Below are 24,868 nucleotides of genomic sequence, written 5' to 3'. Positions count from 1 at the left end.
TTCATTTTCATTTTGTATGTATAATTTTTCTCAATCACGGCTATGAGTATTTGATAAGTATGCTTTTTGCAATTTTTATAGAAAGTGGAAGTCTACCTAAGAGACGTTTGTGTTTATTTCTTTTCATCACGATGAATGATTTTCATTTTGAAATACGAATAACCGGTTATAACTTTCCGCCAGATATAGTGATATATTTTGAGGACATTCATGACTGTGTTTTACATTATACACATATTTAAAGACTAATTCTAAAGTAATTATTTACAAATGCAACATTTCCCTTATAATGCCATCAAATTTGAATGCCCTGAATGTGTTTTTACTAAATTAACATTGCCTGTCTTATTATTTTTCTTTTAATGCTTGTTTTCCATAGTTTTGTGCTTTTGTGAATTTAAAAAACGTAACTATTCAAACTTATAAATACATATAGTGAAACAGTCGAGGAGAATTATTATTCTACAATAAGCCGAAGTTTATTTAGCAACACCAAATATTGTTTTCAATTAATATACAAATAATCTAATTTTTAAATTCTATACTTTCAAAAAAAAATTCTATTCCTTCTAATAAGATTTGGTATGGCCAAACACTTAATTTACGTCACTGTAAATATCATTTGGCTGGCTGCATGATATGTGTGTTTGAAATTTTTTTCAGGTTCCAAGAAATCTCGCAAGGCAGCATCTAGCAAAATCCATCCAGAATCATTAAATTCGCAAAAAAGTAATGAATATGAATCCAAAAATAAGCAGAGGCAAACAGATGATTGTGAAATTAACAGTCAGGAAAGCTTAGACCTGTCTGATTTGGATCTAAGTAAAATTGAACTTTCCGAAAAAGACATGGAGACGTTGTCTGGATTGACTCCGGCACTATCTCGAAGATTGCAAAAGCAACTGTTGGATTATTTGCCACCTGCAGCAGCAAGATCACTACGCAGAACTCTGTCCATGAACAATCCGATTAATAGCGATGACAAAACGCCCCAACACAAATACACCCGAAGTTTGTCAGCCAGTAAAACTGCCGATAAACAAGTGTCGATTTCGGAAGAAGAAAATTTACCAATCACCTCTAACAGACTAGAAAATAACAATGCGACTTCGAACCAAGATAAACCAAACGATTTTAGATATCAAGTACCGTACTTCAACGATGAAGATACAAGTTCGATTTCGTGTAGTTCAACTTCAAATAAATTCGATAAGGAAAATAACAATTTGTACGAAGTACCTACTCAGAATTATTCTAATAAAATTGTAAAACATAATCATAGTTCAAATTCTTTAGATTACATTAACACCAAATCAGAATCTTCACATTCAGAATCTATTACACCTCGACTACTATCAAGCGTTCGCAACACTCCAGAAAGATCGGTTCTTAGCAAATATTTTTCACCTGAAAGAACTATACCCTGTGATGATTACCTTGCATCTTACAGTAAAAGTATTGAAATGGGCAGCCTAGTTACCGAACCCAGCTATTTAGCCGCATACGGTGGAAACACTTCAACTTATACACCAGGAGGATCATTGAAACGTCGTTCGTTACGCACTCCACCTGCAGACGCAACTCCACGCCGAAGAGTTTCCAGGTTCTTAAGACCCGACTTTTTCGATACTCCTCGAGAAGAAAGCATATACGTTCGGGATAAAAAAGACAAAGAGTCAGAAACACAAAAAATATTGAAAGAAATCCGAGAAAAACGGAACAGAAGTGGTGCATCGAGTCCCATCAGTCCGATGGTATCGTCAGACATTACTTCTCTTTTCGAATCAGCAAGTTCTAGAATTTCGTCAAGAAACTGTCTTTCTCCAGTTAGTCCGCTGACTCCTAACAGAAGTCGATCTGTTACTCCTTTCTATCCTATACTCGACAATATAAATGAGAATCAAACAGACTGCAATACGAACAAAGAACTTCAAGAAACACTTATATCTATTGACAAAAAGTTAGATGAAAGCAATTCAATACATGCAAGTAAAAAACAAATTGAAAATGTGTATAATAACAATGTCGATCAAGTTGGAACAGAATGTTCATTTAAAGAATCTAAACTCACTCGTCCCAAAAGTTTCCCTTCAAAGCAAAACGAAAAATTAAGTTATAAGGAAAGTATAGAAGAGAATAAGCTTATCAACACTAGTGTAAATGGAAATATATCGAAAATAGCCCGACCTAAAAGCTATCCAGCAACAACACCTTCCCCTGAGAAGAAATGTAACATTCCATTGATAGAGTCACAAAAGTTAAACTGCAATAATGTGAATAATAATGATATCAGCAATAATAACAAAAGTAATAATATACTCGAAAAACAACAAAATATTGAAGATGACAATGGAAATGTGAGTGTTAGTTTTAGCGTAAGTCTTCCATCGAAAGCTCCAAGGAAAATCGAAAATAATGTTGCCGAAAAGATTGTCTCTGAAAAGACCGTGTCTGAAAAGACCGTGTCTGAAAAGACTGTGTCTGAAAAGACCGTGTCTGAAAAGAATGTTTCTGAAATACCTGTTGAGGCGCCTGAAAAGAAGAAGGTTATAAAAAAGAAAATTGTGATCAAGAAAAAATCTGCAAGTGCTAAATCTGTGTCGAGTAGTAAAACTGCCGATGAAATTCCAAAAAAATCTGAAAACGGTGTTGAGAGTAATAGCACTGATGCATCTACTGTTGTAACTGTCAAAAACAATGAAAGAAAATCGTCTCCTAAAAAGAAGTCAGTCTTGCAATCTTTAGGTCAAAAGTTCGAAAAACTTAGAAGTGAAAAATGCTCATCACAAGAGAGGGAATCTACAGTTGATAAGGTTGTAAAAACACCAACTGTAAATACTAAAGATGAACCAAAACCGTCTCGGATCGAAAATGTAATGCGAGTACTCAGAGAGCGTTCTGTCCCGGCAGTAAATGATGCAGAGTCAATAACCGAATCTGGTTTAATCAAAAGGGCAGTCACAATTACCAATCTTCCTACGCTGGACGATAGTAAGGAAGGTCCTAAGAAGACAGTTAATAGGGTTTTTGGTTTGTTTAAGAAAATTGAACCTAAGGATAAAAGCCCCAAACCGTTACCACCAAAGCAATCAGTCATTTCTGAAACAAATAACGACAACACAGAAACTAATAGTCTTAATAATAAAGAAAGTGAAAAAGTGGAAACTGTGTGCGAATTTTCGCCCGTAAATACAAATTTAGAAATCAAACCAAAACGGCCAACGTCACTTTTGCTCAATGGAATTGGCAAACGCGTTCAAGCTTGCTACAATGGAGCGACAAGTGATAGTGTGTTGACAAAAACTGAGAAAAATGGCAATAATGATGCAAGTAATCAAAATACACCAAAAGCAGAAGAGGCTAAAACTCAAAAGAAAGGATTGCGATTAGACTTTTCACGATTGCCCAAATTGAACCAAGGCATTTTCACCAAAAGAAATTCTCTCGATTTATCAAAAAGTAGGGAAAATAGCGAATCTAAAGAGGTATTAAGTCCACAGAACAATAATAGCGATACGGACAAAACTAACGCTAGTAAATTATCAACCAATCAATCGTATGAGGAGAATGTTTCAAACGGAATGCACCTTGCGTCGCCAGACGCTAATTGGTCACCCGATTTAGACACGTCTAAATTCATGATATCTCATTCGGAACCGAAAGAGACAACACCTCATCATTCGCATCAAGAAAGCGATCCAACCGGAGATTCGGAGAACATAATAGACAGGATCCGCCGGAAAAGCTTCTATTCGCGATTCAACGAAAAGAAAAACCGCAGAAAAAGTTCACTCGTAGGACCGGGAGCCAAAGAATACATTCCTTCAGCTAGAATAAATCCCCAATGTGATAACGACAATGTACACTACCCTAATAAGTACGACTTGTCGCCGACTTCTCCGAACAAATACATCTCCTCGTCATCTCTGGATCACAGTAGACCGTCACACTCTTCGGATAAAAGCGATTGCTTGACGCCCACCAGCTCCAGACTGAGAAACTCCATCGGCAACGATCCGTATTTGAGCCCGACCAGTCACAAAATGTTCGACAGAAGCGAGCAAAAGTATTCGTTAGATTCTATGTATCCTACCGGACTCGAGTGTAACACTTATTCAATACCGAGATACTCCAGAACGTTATCCTATTTCGATGATTACGATTCAAGGCAAGGATTGAGTGAACCTAAGAGTTCCAGTTCCGGTTCCAGCTCCAGATACGGCAGAACTTTGTCGTTGCTGTCTCCGGGAATATACGCCACATACAGTCCGAGGTCGCACACGCGAAATTCAGCAATTTTGCTCAGAGACTCGGCTGATGATGACGTTAGTCCAGACAGCGTTCTCACTAAAATACGGAACCGAAAGAAAGCTGCTGCCCAAAACATGCAGTTAGAGGATGACCACCACATATTGGACACTAAATTCAGGTACTTCAGATACAATACATATCTATAATACTATCATTAAAATATTCAAACTTAATTAAACATATTATCAAAATATATACATATGTATGTTAAAATATTTCATTTCAGTATATCATAAATAAATTGTAATAAAAATTAAAACATAAATTGCATGCTTGCTTATAAATTTCGCAGTAACATGGGTGTTGACATTATCATTTTCAGATCCAATCATACACTCGACAGTGAACATGACCTGCCTGCCGACAATACGGAATAAAAACATGGGTTTCCCTTGCAATTGAAAGTTGGAAACTTTCAAATATCATCACTCATCGAACTAGATTTAATCCGATCGGGTTCATACTTAAATAACTAACTTACGCTTAGTATATTTGGTTGCAAAATAAGTGTGGTAAACGCATGAACAAATATACGGAACTATCGTTCGCAATCAACAATAATGGCCTTGCTTTTTATTAGCCTATTTAGTCACATTTTCAATTTCATGTAGTTTAGACATTTTCATCATAAACGTTTATTTCCTATGGATATAGCGCTAAACAATTCATAGTGCAATATTTGAAAAGTGGCTTTCGTAGGTATTTTTTAATGGTATAATATTTACAATTGTTTTATTGTAAATATAAAGAAACTTTGTTATCATACGTAATAAATAACTTGCACCTTAGATAAGTCGGTATATGAAAATACCCTCTAATAAAGATTTTTCTTAGGAGTTCCGTCTCAATTGACTCAATTGGGAGTAAGGCTTCTATGACCGCTTTTGTCGGTTTAGTAGTCGCTTTAGGATATTGAGTAAAGACTGTTTATTGGTAAATGGAAGAGAGGCGATGATGAAACTACGAGTAGTTTTGAATTAAAACAAAATATATCAAAAAAGTTGTCACAATTTGGAACTAGATTTGAAATGATTCGATAAGCCAAGTTAACTATAATTATTTCTATTGTATAATAAAAATATAAGCAAATTGATTGTTTTGGAATGTGATCATGACGAAATGTGGTGGCCTTAGTACGGACTTAAAAAGTAAAAAATTTATACAAAAAAAATTAGCTGCTTTGTGACTTTTATTATATATAAGTGGTGCTTATTTGATTAATATTTTATGCACACAATCTTTCCTTAGCTTTACTCGAATACACTGCTTTAAAATTCCTTTCAAAAATCTAAATACGGTCGACCAAATGTTTTACATCATACATAAATATTTAAATTTATTGTATTAATCCATTCTATGTATTTAGCATTCTAATACTAAAAAAATGAATGGAGTACATAAAAACAACCTCGACCTTTTAAATACTTATGTCTTATTTTAACTCTAGCGAATACTACATCCTTACCCGAAAAGTAAATTTAAATTACTTTCTAGTTTTTTTTTTTTTTAATAAAAACGCACACCTAATTTTTATACAATTAACTTTAGATTGTCATGTAAATTTCTTTACCTAACAACGTATCGAAAAATATACAAGGTATGACGAAACTAAAAGGAAGATGGTGAAACAATTGTCATCGGTGATACCAGTCATGGCATGAGTATGTTTTGAATAGTCGAAGTAGTAATTTTTTGTTGTTAACTATAGATACAATGATGCACACGACATACTCAATTTCAGATGTTTTTTTTAATTATTATTTAATAATATCACTAATTAAAACATAATGGTAAAAAAAATTAAGATGTGTTTCATCCACAATGAATTTATTACATTATTATTAGTCTTGAATTTTTATTCATGTAATTTATATACCTATTCTAGTCTACTATATCATTGGTGCCGAAATTATAAGTAAAAATTTACCACTTGTATTATTTGTATTGTACTTGTATTCAATAATATATATTTAATATATTATGAAATACATTTAAGTAAGAGATTTGTAAATATAATTTCACTTTTAGATGACTAACGTTTGTAATTTTTTGTCAAATACAATAAAGATACATATACAGACGATTTAAATAACTGTTAAAATATTTTTGTTGAAGATTAATACATTCTTGAATGTTTCAATGCTTTCATTGCCAAATTAAAAACGTGGAAATATTGATTCATTTTAATTGTTTACGCTACTCTGCGTTTAATGATACGTATTCTAAACGCATCATCAGAGTGAAATGTGTTACATTGCCGTGTAAAACATTAGGCATTGATAAAATTGTACTTAATAATGTTTTATAAAATAAAAGAAAATCACTCAACATATTATAAATTCATCCCATATGCAATTGTTTTATTTTTATCTACACCCACATGACTTTTCAAACACATTTTAAACATATTCGACTCACAATTGGGATTAGAAGTTATTTTACAATGACTTCAAATATTGCCAATATATAAGAGTACATACACTTTATTGTAAGGAGCGGACAAGAAAGTAGGAAAAAGAAAAAAATTACATAATTACCTCTCACTTCATTTCGTATACAAATATTTCGATTTATTGTCATGTTTTGATTACAAGACGTATATGACTAGGATTATTAACAATATTACATTATATTATAAAAATAATCATTACAAAACGTCAATTGATTCCGACAAAAATAGCTTAAACTTCACTATCTAAAACTAACGCCATATTTTAAAGCAACTTGAGGAGTGTGAGTCGAAGCGATGGCCATCAGCAACGGCACGTCGTTCGGCTCCAGATTCAACGATTTCGTCAAATAGTTCATATCACAGAAGTCCGTCTCCATCAATAACTCGGCTAACGTCTTCGATCGCATACAAAATTCCTTCAATTTGGATTCGATAAACTTTAAACACTGTAAAATATAATAAATCTTAATAAATGATATATTTTTTTATTATACTACTACCGATTAATCAATATATATATATAAGGAACATACATGATTAGCGGGAACTTTAGCTTTGTACATATTAGACAAAGTATCCAACATTGTCGCTACAAGAGAAGACATCCCTGCTGTACCACTGCTTGGTCCCAACACTCGAACACTCCTAATAAATATTAGTAATTCAGTATTAGTAAGTATTATATTACTAAAACGAATATGTATGTATATATTACAGTCCAAATTTTCACTCATGAACATGCTAGTTTTTCATACACGAACTATTGGTATTATTTTGAGTACTAACAGTCAAAAGCTATCTTTAAATAGACTCACCAAGTGTCGCATGAAACTTTTAGCTGCCAAACTGTCAAAACCTTTGATTTAAAAGGGACATCCTATGGAAAACCACATTAAGTACAAGGTTGCTACAATTCTCGTTTCCGATAATTTTTCAAATATTGCAACCCAGGGCAAGCCATGCATACATAAGTACAAAGAAGATGGTACAAACGATTAAGAATACTTAGACTTATGCCTGAGAGTTTGAGAACAAACTAAGTTTGTTTATCAATTTGTTTGTGTACACTATAACTGATCAGATTGGTTCGTGTATGAACAAACTAGTACGTTCATGAACGAACGAAATGTAAACTGGGACTTGGACTGATAGTAATCATTACCAATCATCAATATCGGCATACAAACACGCAGCACCACCAGAAGCATTCTTACTTTGTAAAAATAAATCTCTTTTAATTTGATTTTCCCAATTGTGAGCCTCGGAAACAGCACCTTAAATAAAATTTAAATTAATACTGATCAAGGCCATCATAATAGTAAGTTTATATCTACTACCAGGCCTAATCCTAAATGAAATCAAATGGTAAATTGGACTCGAGCCATCGGCTTACTATTAAACAATTCATAGACTGATTATTCATTACCCATGATATATGAATAAATTAGACTTGAGTCTGATTTATAATTTGTTTTCTAAAATCACAGCTTTAAGAATGGGCTTGGTACAACCAATGTTGTTTATTTATGAAAATACCTTGCAAGACCATATCCGGTATATAATGATCAGAAATTCCACCAATCAATGAGTGACAATAACCAGAATACATACAATTAGTTTCAGACTCTTTTATCATAGATCTAGAACAATTCCGATACATTTACATATATTTTACAAAACAAATGAGTTTTTAAAACGATTTTTATATTAAAAATAAACAATACTTACAATGGAATAGGTAGTTCAATTTTTTCTTCGTGAATACTCTTATCTATTTCATAATTAACCTTAAATTGAGAACATTTGCTAGATGAGGATTTGATCCTGCCGTTCGAAGATTGATGATCATCTGCCCAATTGATGACTAACGTATTTTCGAGTTTGTTTCGCACATAGATCTTGGGCAGTGGCTCCACGCGTTCAGGTTCGACGATCAACGGCAAAACGAGTTTTTCTTGAGCATACTGAATTTCACAATCACTAGACGGCATATCGCTGGTGTATTCCAACTCGGATGCATTCGACGGAGTTTGCAAAATTTGAGTATTCTGGGAACAGCTGATGCAGGTGTCACATTCGTTCTGAACGGGAATAAGACCCGAGCTGCCTTCCAATTCGAAGCCATCGATTTTGAGATTTCCCGGTTTGCCTATAACGTGTCTATCGAGCAGTTCTAAATTCTTGCTTTTCATATAGTTGGTGACGATTTGGGGATATTTGTCGAATTCGAACTTTACCCCGGAATGTTTTTTCGATTTGGAATGTTTGCACTGCGGTTTCTGAACGCAGCAGGCGTCCGACTGCAACGAGTTGATTATGATAGATTGTATGCTCGGATCGTGCGGCATCTCCTCGGGACAACTTCTCGAGCGAGCGAATTCTCTCTCGAGAATCGAATTGGAGTTAAATGCAGCGTTTTGGACATTCATTGAAGAAGTGTTCGGTGTGTTTAATTCCGAAGAGTTTCCACTATCATCGAATTTAGCATTGTCACTCTTCAGTCCAATTAAAGCTTCGTCTTCTCCTAAAACAAAAAGAACATCTCTTTTCTTCGAACCGCTTTCTACTGCTTTTTCCATTGCAGCATCACATTTCCCAGAGGAATGAGTATTTTCACCAATTGAATTTATTGGATTATGATTTACCGAGTTTATATCTAAACTATTAAACATATTATTAAGGCTATCACTTTCTGATATTTTACTATATTTGGATAAAATAGGAACGTTTAGATGGTTTTCAACATTAATATTCGATGAGTCATATTTTATTTGTACGTTATTTAAGGTTTTACTGGTTGAAACACGGTGAAGTTTACTCATTTTATTATTAATATTAACGTTATTAACCGAAGTACAAAAATCACAATCGTTATTATTTGAAATCGTTGTACATTTATCGCTGATTTTATCTGATGAATTGTCTTCAGTATAAGGCACTAATGTAGAAATTGAACTTAAACTAGATTTGTTAAAATCGAAATACGAGTTTTGATGACTATCCTGCAACTTTGTGACACAACTTTTTGTTCGTTTAAGCGAAGATTTATTAATTGGTACATTACACTCACTAAGAGATTCACTAATCAAAGGATTGTGATGGTTTTCATTCAGGTTCATAGAGTATGTCTCAATCTTAGACTTGTTGCTTTGTAAGTTAATCGAAGTATCGTTCAATGAAAATGTGCTCATTTCTATATAGTCTCCACTGTTAGTATAATCACTATCTAATTTAGGGCAGACAGTTTCAACAGGACTTTCAGGCTTTTCCATGAGCGAGTCTATTGTTTCCCAAGACAATTGCTTTGAGTCAACGTCGAATCTTTTCACTTCACCACATCTAATAAAGTACGATAAAACATTGAGAATTCTATTGACCGCAGAACTATTTCTCCTACTATAGATGAACGTTTTTGATATTCGAGCTGGCGTTCCGATAGCACCGTAAAGTTCTCCAATTTGCGCCCAGAGTGGATTGTAAGGATGACTATTATTCAAATAATCAAGTTCTTTCTGTTGAATCGTCAACGGAGCATTATATGGACTCACGGAATTCACCCAACCAAGATGATACGTTAAAACATTTGTAATAAGAGTACTCATAAAACTGAAAAAAAAAGATCATATAAAATGGTGCAATTAACTTTTCCATTAAAAAATTAAAAAATAAAAACTACTCACAAATATGTATCTTTAGTATCCAACGTCTTGAGAAGAGAGTACATGTCCCGTAAAAAATCACTAGATAATTTGTCATGGGAGCAGATTTTTTGAGTTCCGGCCAAACAAAGCCAAAGGGGCCATTTTAACCGAGCCCCACTCAATAAGTCGACTAACCTAAAAAACAAATAGTACAGTGTGACTTTTGTTATTCAATAAGAAGTAGTATAAATATGTATGTATACAAATATAAACCATTGTGCAGTTTCTTCAGTCGCTTTACTCATTTTGGTAATAAAAGCATGACGTTCATAGCAAATTGTTTGTACTGCTAAACGAAGTCTATCTAAAGCAGCTTCAACTAACATAGCATGATCCATAAGAAATTTAAACATTTCCCTATAAAAATAAAAAACATTGTCATCAAGAAACATTAACAAAATATACATATGTATTTACAAAACTTACGATTCCGTATTATCAGATAGGCTGATGATTATAGCAAGTCCTAATTTTCTCTTAGTTGTATTCGAAGGTCTACTATAACTGCTATTACTATTACTCGAAAGACTATCGGATGTACTAGCTTCACTATTACTACTTAAGAACTGTAAAATTATTAAATTCAAGCGATGTTTATACATACATATATAGTATTATTATTGTAATTAAAAAAAAACGCATTTCATAAATACTTACGGGAGAGTCCGAACTGCCCGGATTAAGAGAAAGGTTGGAATTTGAATTCCGAGACGAAGAAGAGGAATGCCTTAAACTTGTACAAATATGACGATTCAGTCTCCATTGCAAATTATTTCCAATATTCGATGTGGGAACATTCGTAGAGCCTGTGGAATACAAACCGGTTTGATTCAATTGAATTAAAAAATATATATATACTGCAATAATATTGAGTGAGTACACTTACATCCAAAATAATGCATATCATTTGACATATCAAAATCGTCTCTGTCGAAATTCGACGAGTATGACTCATTGTTGCAACAAGACCCGACACTGCTTTGAGACGAAAAGTCTCCGTGAATTCCAGAATCTTCCTTGAAAAATGTCCACCGATCTTCATTCGACGGTCGCATATCGAGCGACGTAGACAAATTAACGTGATTGTTAAAAACGTTATTATTCGTGGAATAGTTTAAGCTGCTTCTTCTACTTGGAGGAACGTTGGGATCAGTTTTAATACCGTGAGATGTTCCCGTGATACTTCCGTTGTCTAAATTTGTAGACAGGGCATGAGAACGCCGTCTACCGCACGTCGATGTACAAAACACTTTAGTACACATCACCCTGAAAGTGTGTAATTTAATTTAAATACACAATATATTATGAGTAATTTATCGAAGTATGCAATAACTACCTCTCTGGCGAGTTCAAAATGTGAACTTTAAGCGACATGCCTTTGAAATTCATTGCTACGGCTCCGAAAATCATTTCACCAAGTACGGACACATCAGCGTCAGGTGGTAAACACTGAAAGATTTTAATCAATTTAGCATTTCATTTTAAAATATACGAAGTTGCGAGCATGTGAATACTTTATCATAAATGTGTTTATGAACAAACATTGTCTGTTTTGTAAAATACGATAGCCGAGTAAAAATCACATGACAACTATGTACATATGTTTGTTATTTTTATCTATATGTGCTTGTTAGCTAAATCATAAATCCACATGACTATAATATCATGTGACTTATTGTTTATATAGTACAGCATGAATCACAGAACAGGTACATATACATTACTCGAATGTAAATGTAGCAAAGTTCAACGTACTGTTGCCAGATAAAGTATCAAATTGCAAATTTAAACGAGCGTCTGCATAGTTATTGTGCAAAACAAACATTTCATATGAACTGTGATTAGCAAAAGTGGAAAAAATATTGACCTGATATCCATATCCTTGAGACACTTCGACGACGTTGGCTTTGGTTGAACTTTTCGAAGCACTTTTACTATCTTTACTCTCTTTACGATTTTGAAACAGTGTGAAGGTATACTCGGAAGTCTTTTGAACATCGCTTACAGACACCCGTCGAACGGCAGCCGAGTCGAACAGTAATTTTCTTCCACTTCTATCGCATTCTCTAAATAACAAAACCCGCACTTGCTCTTTGGAAAAATGAAACAATCTGAAAAATATCATAACAAATGAATAGCAAAATATCACAATACACAATTTGTAGTTGAACTTAAATACTACATTTGACTACTGATTCTTCCTTACTTCATGATTAAAACTGATATACTGAAACTCAAAATATGCCTAACGGTAATGACTGAAATATATGACTTTAGTTTAAGCCAGATAGAACGAGCGGCACCGATTGAATATTTTACAAAATGAAAACATTTACACTATGAGATTTCATATATACATTGTACATGGATGTGTATATTGTATGTAATGACAGATGCATTTAATCTTTATACACTGAAAAAATGTGGTTATTTTAAAACAGATTAACTTCACAAAAGTCAACTATTGGTTGAAAAAATCAATAGGTTATCAAAAGTTAAAGATACATGTTCAATATAAACAATACCCAACAATAAATGTCATGTTTCATTGAGGAAAATTCCAATACATATTTTCGATTTTCGTTTAATTTTATTCTATAAATGTACATATGATAAGACTTCCTATTTGCAAAACAAATAACCTTTGACGCATTGAATTCGTTACAAGGGAAAATTTTATGCGCAGAGATAAGATGGAACGTAACTTTTTGCATTGCATTTATTATATCAAACAAAGAGTGGAACAATAATCATTAATATAAATTCTGTATTATAGTACTTAAAAAAAAATATATCCACCGAAAATGATTAATTAATTTATAAATAAAAGAATACAGTACGTTAAGTGACAAAATATCGGTTCGGTGATTATTCCGCAAAAAGCGATCTCGCACACGTCACTAAAATCTCGATCACGGAACAACTGGCACCCAAAAACTCCATCAATCTAAAGTGAAATATTGTACTAACAAGAATTCGAGAGCCAGATATTCCGTATTCGCGATTTTTGTGGCAATGATTATCTTGCGAGCGATCATACAATCATACAATCTTAGTATACGGTCGAAAATAAATAAAAAAAAAAAAAAATAATAATAGAATATATTTCCTACGACACTGTAGTAACTCAGACTATATAAATAATACACCCTTGAACTTTGATAGCATTTATCTAGTTTTAGGGTTAACATTTGATACTTCGATATGTGTACATATATAATAGTTTTCTATATTGACTATTATTATTGGTCCAACAACGTTTGTATTTGACATCATCTACAACCATTCACCATCCACTGCTGGATGAAGCCTTCTCCAGCACGCTTCCAATCCAACTCTCATCCATCTCATTCCACACATTTTCCAAATTTCGTCTACCCATCTTCCTTTTACCCTTTTGCATTCTCTCGGGTACCATTCTAAAACTTCTTTTGTCCACCTTTCGCCCATTCTTATAGCCACGTGGCCCGCCCACTGCCATTTCAATCTCTTCAATCTGTCCACTACCCTTGTCATACTTCTCCCCACATATTCCGTTTCCTGTCTTTCCACCTTATGCCTAGCACACAGCATTCCATAATTCTTTGAGTGCATTGAACTTGCTTACCGTTACGACTCTAATTTTATTCAATATTTTTTTTAATAATCTTTTGTTATTATTTTCTCCGGAATCGGGGCAATCCAAATAGCAGAAGTCTCAGGAACTTGTCCCTTCTAATCTAAGGTGACCATTCGTACTGATTTTTTGGGTGTTTATCCTGGTAAGTCGTAAGATAAAACCAGTACACTTTTTTATCTAATAGATGGATTGAAGTGTAGATACAAACAAGAACTTCAGTGATAATTATATTTCCTACAAAAATATTGATAAATTAGTCTAATGTTTAGCACCTGCCGAACGATTTTTTATTTCTTTGATAAACAATATGTGGACCAAATGTTTAAATGTTGGATTTCTAAGTTTAATAGTAGCCAATCTTGTGTAGAATTTCACGACACCATTCAAAAAAATGAATTATTTTTTTCAAAAATTTGTAACTACGATTCTTTAATGTTCGTTTTTAATAATTGAAGATCTAGAAAAAAATGTCTTGTCAATTTTTTTCAAATTTTTAAATTCACCAGAAAGGTACCTCCCATTATAGGTATCCTCTTTTTTTTAGTTTTCGAATTCAATAATCTTCCAAACCGCTAACCGAATCGGACTGAAATTGTTTTACATGTAATAGAAATTATAAATTTTATACCCTAATATTTTTTTAATATTTATAGCTGAACCCGAAGTAGTACTTTTACTTTAGAGAATTTTTTTTATGGTTTTTTATATTTTTCTCAGGAACCTTTTGGTTTATTGAACTGAAATTTTATATATGTACATATATGCAGAAGTTTATGCTTAAAACCAAGTTTTGCATAAAATTTGGTAAGCATCCGTCAACCAGAAGTGGCAGTTTATTTTTCTTCCACTATTTTTTTCGACCCCTTAAACATGTGTGCTCTTCACGAAAAAACTCGAGTATAATTTTTGTATCAATGTGATGAAAATAAAAAAAAAATCAATAAATTTAATAAACCGGAAGTGGAATTGTTTCCTCTTAGAAAAGTAAAAAATGTTGTGAAAAAATTCTTTCCACACCCCTGAACGTATCAAGCTGAAAATTTATATTTGTATTCATTATGTATTAACTTACTAGCTGATAAGGTTTTGATCAGAATTCGTAAACCGGAAGTAGTATTTTTCTTTTTAATATTTCATTATTTTATTTTAACCTTTTAATTATTTTTATTTTCTTGATATTTAATATGTATAATAATTATAGTAATTTTAAGTAATAAAAAATTTTTGAACAAAATCCGACAACCGGAAGTAGAGCTTTTATCTTGTGTAATTTGTAACCTCCTTATATCCCTCAAATACATAGATAAAATCATGGGTTGGTCCCATCCGATTTTTTTTAATGGTAAATGTTATCTCGTAAAATAAGTACATACTATTTCACTACGTAAAACATTTTCGTATGTGTTTTGTATATATACAAATACGAAATACACCGAAAAAATTATCTTGAGATATTGCAAGTTGGGATATATTCACCTAAAATATTTCGCTTTAGCTGCAAATTCCTACAAAGTTATATATTTTTTTGTTTACGAAGTGCAGTTTCATTCAGTTGTGCAATTTTCAATTTTGTCACATCAAAATTTCTATTATATTTAAAAAAAAACTAGAAAATATATAAGGCATAAATTAATGATAGTCGTAACCACAAGTGTAAAAGTTTGGAAAAAGCTTGAACGAATGCATGTACAGCGGATGACGATAAACAATAACAAAAAAAAAGAAGGGGAAATTAGCATCAGTGTGGGCACATAAAGTGTATTGATAATAAGTAAAGCTGTAAACAATAAAGTTGTAAACAAAAGCGCGCGTAAAAAGCATAGACAAAAGAGCACTCCAAGGATGAGGATGATGCGAACCTATAGATGCGAGTGAATGTGAGTGGACTTAACATAATGAAGAGGGAATTACCTGTGAGGAGCGAGCGGCGGCTTGGGGGGCGGAGGCTGCGGGGGCGGGGGCGGGGGCGGAGGCGCCGGCGCGGAGGCGGGGGAGGGGGCGGCGGCGCCTCCGCCCCTGCGGCCGAGGAGCCTCGACAGCAGCGGCATCTGGACGAGTGTGCAAGACTAGTGGTGGTGGTGAGGACGGAGCCAGCTTGCGCGGCGCCGACCCAAACGCAAGTCGGCCACTCGGCCACTAACACCCAAACACCCAAACAGCCAAACAGCGTCACGTGCGGATTCAGTCATATGACAGCTGCCCCCTCCCCTCTCCTCCCCTCCCCTCCCCTCCCCTTCCCTCACCGCAAATACGCGCGCCCACACCCACACCCACACCCACACCCACACCATTTGTTTACGAGTGTGTGCTGTGTGCTGTGTGACGATCGCGAGCGCGGCATCACTATCACTTTCACTGCCGGCTCGCGAGCGCGTATTTGCGAACACGCCCACCCACGATTTCAAAAATCGGAAAGCGTTTGCTGTTATCAGCTGTTATTTGACCTGATGAAAGGGGAGTGCCAGCCAATGTTAGGAATGAGAATATCCGTGCAAGAGGCGTCCTTTGGCTCTAATTTTTTTACTTTATCTATGTACGTAGTTTTGTTTTTGTTGAGAGCACTTGTTATGGTGCTTACGGACTAAACCAACGACGATTTTGGGCCAACTTTTTAACCAGCAGTAGCGTACAAAATATCGAAATAAAAATTAAATATCAAAATCAAGCTAAAGAGCGAGATTGAGCTAAAATTAGATCATCGTTGATGTTTTGAATTACAACAATGTTTTGAATTACGACGATACCGCATTTAAAACCAGAGAAATATTATAATTTCTCTGCATACGAGCGAAAAAAAATATTGTTAAAGTCGTCACGAGATGTTACTGTATTTCCACGTGGATAATCGATAAAAAAAAACAATTCATAAAAAAACGCGGTGTCGGATGTCGGTGATTTGTCAAAGGGTTTTTTTTCTTTCGTCGAAATAAAATTAATAATCACACATTATCCGATAAATTTTACCTCTGAAATGATTTAATTACTTGATTTATTTCGACGAGAGAAACAATTGAAGAATAAAAAAATCCGTTTGATGTGACCGACAACACCCCGGGTTAGCAAAAATCGTTGGATCACCCATACTAATACATGATATATTCTCAGTAACTGCGCATTACGGGGAAGTAAAAATAATAATTCTTTAATTTTTTTTCGATCTTAGTGCGTATCTTCGTAAGTCAAAACATCTTCGACAACCAAAGTCGAGGATTACCTGTATGTGATTGTTGATGATCTAATTTTAGGTCAATCTCGAAAATTTATTTAAATTGTGCATGTTCTGTTTTAACTTTCAATATTTAATTTTAATTCTAATATAATGATTATAATTTTATTTTGATACTTGAATTTAATTTTAATATAATAATAATAGTTTTAATTTTGATATTAAATTTCAATTTTTAAATTTAATTTTTATTTCGATATTTTGTACGCTACTGGTTTTTAAAGTTGGCCTGTGGGCCGTTCGTTGGCTTGGTGCGTACGCACCATTAGACCAAGTCTGGGCAAGCATGCGGCCCGCCAAATTGTTGTTAATTAAAATCACAAATTTCTACATTTCGACAGAGTCGACATCATAGGTGCACGCGGAATTTTTTAGCACCGTATGGGAAAGGTTAAAGAATCGCTTATTTGTTTATGTTGAAATTATTTTTCATAACAGAAAATAATGTCTATATAAATAGTATTTTACGGTAAACGGGTTACATCTCAACTGTGAATCGCTACCAGAATAACCGCCACTACGAAAATCGCTCGCACGGATCTCCTGTCGCACGAAAATTTCCGTACAGAAAACTGCCCAATTATTGCTCAACAAATGCTTTTTTACGAGATTTGGGCAGTTTTCTGTACGGAAACTTTCCTCTGCGACGAATTTTCGTGCAACAATAGATCCGCGCGACCGAATTTCGTAACGTAGACTGCAGAGGGCAGCGATTCACATTTGAGATGTAATCACCGAACCGTATTTTACTTGCAGCTCGCCGCTCATTTTTAATTCCTAATGCGGCCCTTCATTCGAAAAGTTTGCGCATACCTGTGTTAGACTATTGTCTTGTGTCTGTCAAATTGCTAAAACGAAGGTGGTATCTTCGGATATGCATTAATTGTGCACGTTTGTGTTGGATTTGATGATTAATCTTGATGATGATTGATCTCGCACACGTGACTAAAATCTCGATCACAGAACATCTGGCATCCGAAAATTTCATCCATCGAAAGACATATACATATTTTATTTATTTTATTTTATTTAAAAAAATCAATACCACAGAGACTTGACAGGTTGCCTCAAAGCGTCAATGTGATTATAATACAAATAATAAAAATCATAAAAATTACAAAAAAAACATCATAAAAAAATAATAAAAATCAAAAATAAAAAAAAAACATCATAAAAAATAATAAAAATCAAGTAAAAAATATGTACACAAAATAAAAACAAAGAAATAAGATTGAAAAATTTATATCGTGCTATTTAGGATGTGTTCCACCAACTCAACATAACTGGCATCGAATAGGTCCAAGTAATGTGCCAGTAAGTTAAGGAGTCGAACAGCTCTCGAGAGGGGGGAGTTCATGAGCACGTTTGATTTAGCCCTAATTGGCAAAAATATATCATGTTTTCTTAAAACTCTACGATTTTCCGGGGCCCAGAATTTTAGTTTCTCCAGGATAGCGGGATTGTGAATCTCTCCTCTAAGTAATTTTACGAAATGTTTCCCAATAAATAAATCTCTTCTCTTTGCCAGGGAGTTGAAACCCAAAGATCCCAAGACAAAGGCACTAGGGAACAGATATGGATAAAATCCAAATGTCTTCAGATATAAAAATCTAAGGAATTTCCTTTGGACTCGTTCCAACATTAGAGAGTAACGAAGTTGATAGGGAGACCATATAATGGAGCCAAACTCGAGCACACTGCGAACTAATGTACAATATAAGAGACGAATGGCAGTGAGCCCTAGTTTGGACGAATTACGGATTACGAATCCAAGGATTTTTGTTGCCCTATCACAGATATTCTCAATGTGAATGTTGAAACTCCAACTATTTTCGAAGACTATTCCCAGATCAGATATAAATAATTCTCTCTGAAGAAGAGAATCATGAAATTTATACGGATATTTAATAGGAGAACGAGAACGAGAGTAAGAAATGACCTAACACTTTAGGATATTGAAGGGAAGTTTATTAACATTAGCCCATTCATAAATAGAATTCAAATCCTCTTGCAAATAAAGAGCGTCAGGTAAATCAATTATTCTCTTATAGATTTTTAAGTCATCCGCATATAATAAAAATTTAGAATGGTGAATAGAAGATTGAATATCGTTGATAAATATTAGGAATAATAAAGGGCCAAGATTTGATCCTTGGGGAATCCCAGTAGTGGCAACATACTCATAAGAAAAGCAACTCCCAAACTTAACGAATTGACGTCGATCCTGTAAATAAGAAATAAAAAGACTAACAAGATTATTAGTAAATCCAATAAAACTTAATTTACTAACTAAAATTTTATGATCAACTTTATCAAACGCCTTCTCAAAATCAGTATATATTACATCCATTTGATTATTACAATCCAAAGCGCTGGTTATGTCACTAGAGAAACATAACAAATTGGTAATAGCTGATCTGGCCGGACGAAAGCCATGCTGCTGATCAATGAGCGTATTTTGAAAGTGATTAAAAATGTATCTGTGTAATATTACCTCAAACATTTTGGCTGGCGCTGACAAGATAGTAATTGGTCTGTAGTTCCTTACACAAGATTTATCGTCCTTCTTATGAATAGGAGTTACTTTAGAGCATTTCCATAAATTGGGGAATGAAGAGTTCTTTAGAATTAAGTTAAAAATGAATTTTAAAGGTTCTAAGAGACTAACCTCACATCCTTTTAGGATGTAATTAGGGATGGAGTCAGGACCGGAAGAATAAATATTTTTTAACTTTAGAAAGCCATATTTCAGATCGGAAGAGTCAAGATGATTAATCGCTAAAGTGGGGAAAGTAAATTCCGAGTCATTGGTAGGTTCCGTGGAATCAGTCCGGCAAATCCATTAGCAATGTTTTGATCACCCTCTAACAATCCAGAATCATTGTACATAATAGTCGACTTTACACGATTTACACGTTTAGAATTGATGAAGTTCCAGAATTTCTTAGGGTTTTTAACTATGGAATACATATATACATACATATATCATGTGCGCAACCGCAATTTACGAAATAATCCGTTTACCGTGTGATGCTATTTTTTTTAAGCCGTTTAATACTTTTTTATTCTTAAAATAAGATAATAAGAGTTATGCAAAATAAACCGGCAGAGTGATGGAAATTACGCGAAACATGGTGCGTGCTCGGACGGGTTTGCATGCAGCTATGTATAAACCATAAGCACGAATTTCAGTGCATATGACATGATGGACTTTTCGGCTGCCAGATGTTCCGTTATACAGATTTTAGTGACTTTGTGACGAGTCCTTTGTAATCAGTACCAGTAATCACCGAACCCTTTTATTTACTACTTTTGTCTTGGAGTGTAATGGCATATATTTAGGCCAAATATTAGCTGTCAAATTGTGAGCGTAGATCGACTTAGGTTATGTTATTGTAAATTTGGAGTCGCGCTATCATGTTGTACTAGTTTTATTATTTTATATAAAATATAATGTAATTTAAGCATAAAAATACCAATCATGGAGAATTGTAAAAATTGTGGCAAACCGGAAAATAAACAAATCTCACCTTGTTTGTTGTGTAAACTATGTAAACGGCTAGTTCATTTGGAGTGTCTAATTTTGAAAAAAACCCCAGGAAATTTTTACGATGACATATTTTTCGATTATACATGTGCCGATTGTTCCTTCACCAAAACGGAAGTTTTTAAACGCGACAAAATGTCATGGTGAGATCACCTTTATCACTGTTGATATTAAATATATAATAACACATTTTTTAACATTTCATGTGCGTTTCACAGGCTGTTTGTCATTGCCATAGCGTTGAATCATCTATCAAAAAAATCTTTACGTATTAGCAACCATGGATATTTCCATTGGCGCACTCACATTGCATCTTTCATCACAAATAACTGGGAACATTTATTCGATTCTTCGTGGTAAGTTCACAGTATTCAGTCTTGCTAATATTTTGTGATTGTATTTTTAAAATACTATTATCATTGTGTTATATGTTTAGTAAACGTAAAAAGAATGTCAATGGATCATTCACTAGTATTTTGTCCTGTTGGAATAATGTGTTCTTTGAATCGGGCAATAACACATTGAAAGAAAGCGGTTGGTGGAGACTTTCGAATGGATTTTCTCCTGCACTTATTCAATATTTATGTCAGTATTAAATGAAATAGAATTTGTGTTATTTCTTTTCATATTCATGTTATATACATTTTGAAATATGTACATATAATAAAACATTTTAGATTCAGAATATACTCTTTGGAAACAAAGAGAGCGCAAGAATTCTACCGCTTTTGCGCCTGATAAAGCAACGGAGCTTAAAATATTACAAAAAATTTTGTCTGGAATAGGTAAGATTCTTATTATAAATGCACACATTATGATTTAGTAGCGTATTATTCATGTTTCAAATTTAAGGATTCGATCATTTACTGGACAATGCAATCGAATTGAAAAGCGAACAAGGTTTTTCAAAAGAATATGTGCAATCTAATCAGGATTCAAATCCTTCGAGTCCCAAATCTGAAGTTACGAGTGAAGTGTCCAATAGGTAAAGAATTTATATTCCACTTTTAAATATGTGTAATTATCTACTAATAATTAATTATTTTTATTATTCGAAGCGTTGATCCGGGAAGCAGTGATATTGATGAATATTTTTCTAATTATTTAATGGATTGTGATGATTCACTGATGATGGGAAATTTTGACGACATTCTTTTAGATTTCGATGAAGTGCCGAAGAATCAATATAATACATCAATAGAAACGAATCAATATAATACACCAAAAGTATTTTATTTTATTTACTGTTAATATTTCTAATCTCTCTTTTGTTTTTGTATCGATTAACAGTAACAAATAATTTCAGAATGATTCAAATATTTTTGAAGAAATTAAAAAATCTCCAACGAAACTCACAAAAATCAACACAGTCAATCAACCGAACCAACCAATTTTGTGTCCAACTAAAATATTAAACACTCAAAAAGTGGAATCACTTAATAAAACTAAAAAACCATATGAAAATTTTATTCCTACTCCTGTTAAAAGTCTGTTATCTGATTCTAAGATATCTGAAAATATACCGTGGTTGAAAAACAACGATGATAATTTATATGAAAATGTTAAGAGCAGATTAACAAACGAATATACAGAAGTGCAAGATCTCAATAATCTAAATAATGTGTGCCGCAAGGCTCATTTCATGAGCATCGATAAGAAACTTATTAGATATCGTGCCAAATTAGCATTGAGAAGATTAAAAAGAAATAAACGTGTGCCCTTGTTTGATTTAGACAAGTGAGTCAATGCGAATCTGCAATTATTTTCAAATGTATACATATACTTTATTAAAATTTTAAATTCTAGTATGGTGACCAAACTTGCATACTATCCATTGCAAAACACTTCGACACATCTATCGAATGAGAGAAGGGTTCTAGATCAGTTCCAAGTAATTATTTGCACCTATTCATATTATAAATACAAATATTGTATTGCAATTTATAAAAATTATATTTGTTTTAGGTGTCTAGCAGAGATTCTCCTCATTTGAACTTCGCAATTAGATTGGTAGGTTCCTGTGAAATATCTCCATTCATATCACCATATAGTGGAAAACTACTCAAACCTTACATATGGCGTGACACGGAAACCGTTTCACCGTGGATACAATTAATGAACGACGTTCAAATTAAAGTAAACAAAAATAAGCCAAAAAAAATTCAATCTGAAATATCATCTCTAGACTACTGTTATGTGCGCCCACAACATATATCATCGATAAATAGTTTGTGTGAACACTTCTTTTGGCCCGGAATCGATCGTAAGCATTCCTTGCATTTTTCTTTTCAAGTGAATTCCATCGCATATTTTAATATAATTAAAAAAATTACAGTTTCTGACACTCTGCTATATCCTGAATTCAGCTGCGTTGTTCTGTACAAAAAAATTGTCGTCGCTTTTGCATTTCTCGTACCCGATGTGAGCCTGAACGAGGCCTATATATCTTTCATATTCACGAGACCCGAGTGGCGTAAATGCGGAATTGCGAGTTTCATGTTGTACCATTTAACACAAGTCAGCGTTTGTTTACTTTTTATATGCCTATTATATTGATAAATCATCTGATTAATTAAAATTGACCAATTTTAGACATGCATCGACAAAGACATCACTCTTCACGTATCGGCTTCTAATCCTGCAGTTTTTCTGTACCAAAAATTTGGATTCAAGGTGAATTTACCATATGTGGTGAAAGATATTTTAAATGTGTATATGTTACAGTTCAAGTTTAAATTTTGTTCGTTCATGAACATACCAGTGTGTTCATACACGAACCACTCTGGCCAGTTATAATGTACACAAAAGAACAAATTAACAAACGATCTAGTTTTATCATACAAAAACTATTAGGGCGAAAACACGCTGAGTGGGACGTGGTATGTGTTTTTTTAGATACTTTTAAAAATGCGAAATGCACCCCTAACCCATATATGTACATGGTACACAGTCCCAAAAATCACCCCCTGGAGTGTTTTCGGTGATATTTTATTCTTGTATTTTTCCTTGCTTGACAGTGATCGATAATGGTGAATCCCATATTATAAGAAATGTAGGAGAAACTTGTCGGTTGCATATGGATATGCATACACGTGCGACTTTCCAAATATATGCATTCTGCACGGTGACCGGAAAAATGCACTCGAGATATCCAAACTTTCAGAAATGCTCAAGGAGAACTAACGCAATAGAATTCCACAAAAAAGCGTCAAGAGGGTGCTAACCTTTTTTTTGGAATTAAATATATTGCGTAAGTTCTTTTTGAGCGCCTTTGAAAATTATGACTTCTCAAGACTGCGCTACTATTCAGTGCAATTTAGTGCATCTTTCCGGGAACCATTCTGCACATGCAAGTACAACCGAATTTGGTTTGGGGAACACCTACTGTCTACGGTCACAGCGGGAAGCCAAGGACCCATAACGTCTCTTACCACTCGGTGTATTTTCGCCCTTATACATAAGTTTAAGTATTCTCAATCGTTATCCCATCCTCTATGTACATATGTATGCTTACCCTGGGTTGCAATATTTTAAAAATAAGCGGATATGGGAATTATAGCAACATTCTAATATGGTTTCCATAAGATTTCCCTTTTAAATACTTGGTGTTTCGATAGCTAGAAGTTTCATGTAACACCTCATGATTCTATTTGATGATATATTTTGACTGACTTAAACCAATAGTTCTTGTATGAACAAACTAGTATGTTCATGAATGAACCGGAGTGAACACTTGGACTATAACGTATTAAATATATATGTACAATGTGTTAAATCATTTTACAGATTGAGGAATTTTTGCAAGAGTTTTACGACAAGTATTTTCCACCGGAATCGAACGAATGCAAGCATGCATTGTTTCTTCGATTGAGTAGAAGTTGATTTTTATATTGTGATATTTTTTATTTTGTATATATGTATGTATGTACATACATATTTACCTTACTTTTTGTATTGAACATGATCATTTTAAATAAAAATTAAAAATCATTTTCATTTTTAATTTATTTTT

The 24,868-nt window shown here is 33.7% G+C and overlaps 3 protein-coding genes across 4 annotated transcripts in view; 2 read left to right on the top strand and 1 right to left on the bottom strand.

Annotated features, from left to right (window-relative positions):
* Nuak (Nuak family kinase 1) overlaps positions 1–5,813 on the top strand; it is a 58,664-nt gene extending 52,851 nt beyond the window's left edge. Inside the window, exons 26-27 of the mRNA XM_077434973.1 lie at positions 664–4,429; positions 4,634–5,813. Of these exons, the coding sequence (XP_077291099.1) occupies positions 664–4,429; positions 4,634–4,688 (3,821 nt within the window). The 3' untranslated portion in view covers positions 4,689–5,813. The remainder of the gene's footprint in view (positions 1–663; positions 4,430–4,633) is intronic.
* Positions 5,814–6,841: 1,028 nt separating this feature from the next.
* Positions 6,842–16,258, bottom strand: LOC143914971 (folliculin-interacting protein 2). Of its 2 annotated transcripts, XM_077435418.1 has the most exons (14): positions 15,995–16,258; positions 12,332–12,575; positions 11,801–11,913; positions 11,351–11,730; positions 11,122–11,270; positions 10,891–11,030; positions 10,678–10,821; positions 10,444–10,599; positions 9,834–10,369; positions 8,492–9,287; positions 8,300–8,403; positions 7,926–8,037; positions 7,297–7,408; positions 6,843–7,209 (listed from the first exon to the last, which is right to left on the bottom strand). In XM_077435418.1, exons 1-14 carry the CDS (start codon positions 16,129–16,131, stop codon positions 7,003–7,005), a joined length of 3,330 nt encoding a protein of 1,109 aa, XP_077291544.1. In that variant the 5' UTR covers positions 16,132–16,258; the 3' UTR covers positions 6,843–7,002. The 2 variants fall into 2 exon arrangements, with proteins under 2 accessions (XP_077291542.1, XP_077291544.1); XM_077435416.1 differs by having other exon boundaries at positions 6,842–7,209; positions 8,492–10,369.
* A 4,241-nt stretch (positions 16,259–20,499) lies between these two features.
* Positions 20,500–24,857, top strand: Atac2 (Ada2a-containing complex component 2). Its single transcript, XM_077435415.1, has 12 exons — positions 20,500–20,999; positions 21,075–21,212; positions 21,293–21,441; positions 21,534–21,641; positions 21,709–21,841; positions 21,915–22,083; positions 22,163–22,593; positions 22,663–22,747; positions 22,822–23,119; positions 23,192–23,373; positions 23,449–23,529; positions 24,643–24,857. The coding sequence occupies exons 1-12, from the start codon at positions 20,791–20,793 to the stop codon at positions 24,736–24,738; spliced, it is 2,079 nt and encodes a 692-aa protein (XP_077291541.1). The 5' UTR covers positions 20,500–20,790; the 3' UTR covers positions 24,739–24,857.
* Positions 24,858–24,868: the final 11 nt, after the last annotated feature.

Source organism: Arctopsyche grandis, chromosome 7, assembly GCF_051622035.1.
Source record: "Arctopsyche grandis isolate Sample6627 chromosome 7, ASM5162203v2, whole genome shotgun sequence".
NCBI lineage: Eukaryota > Metazoa > Arthropoda > Insecta > Trichoptera > Hydropsychidae > Arctopsyche > Arctopsyche grandis.
Note: the sequence above shows the minus strand (reverse complement) of the source record. Positions and strands in the feature narration are given on the sequence as shown.

Bases quoted from the DNA above. Each gene is read 5' to 3' on its own strand.
- Atac2 (XM_077435415.1), top strand. From the start codon at position 20,791: ATGGAGAATTGTAAAAATTGTGGCAAACCGGAAAATAAACAAATCTCA. The intron at 21,000-21,074 runs GTGAGATCACCT...TGCGTTTCACAG, and splicing joins AAACGCGACAAAATGTCATG to GCTGTTTGTCATTGCCATAG. The intron at 23,374-23,448 runs GTCAGCGTTTGT...GACCAATTTTAG, and splicing joins TGTTGTACCATTTAACACAA to ACATGCATCGACAAAGACAT.
- LOC143914971 (XM_077435416.1), bottom strand. From the start codon at position 16,131: ATGCCGCTGCTGTCGAGGCTCCTCGGCCGCAGGGGCGGAGGCGCCGCC. The intron at 11,271-11,350 runs GTAAGTGTACTC...TGTATTCCACAG, and splicing joins TGATATGCATTATTTTGGAT to GCTCTACGAATGTTCCCACA. The intron at 7,210-7,296 runs GTATGTTCCTTA...TATATTTTACAG, and splicing joins CTAAAGTTCCCGCTAATCAT to TGTTTAAAGTTTATCGAATC.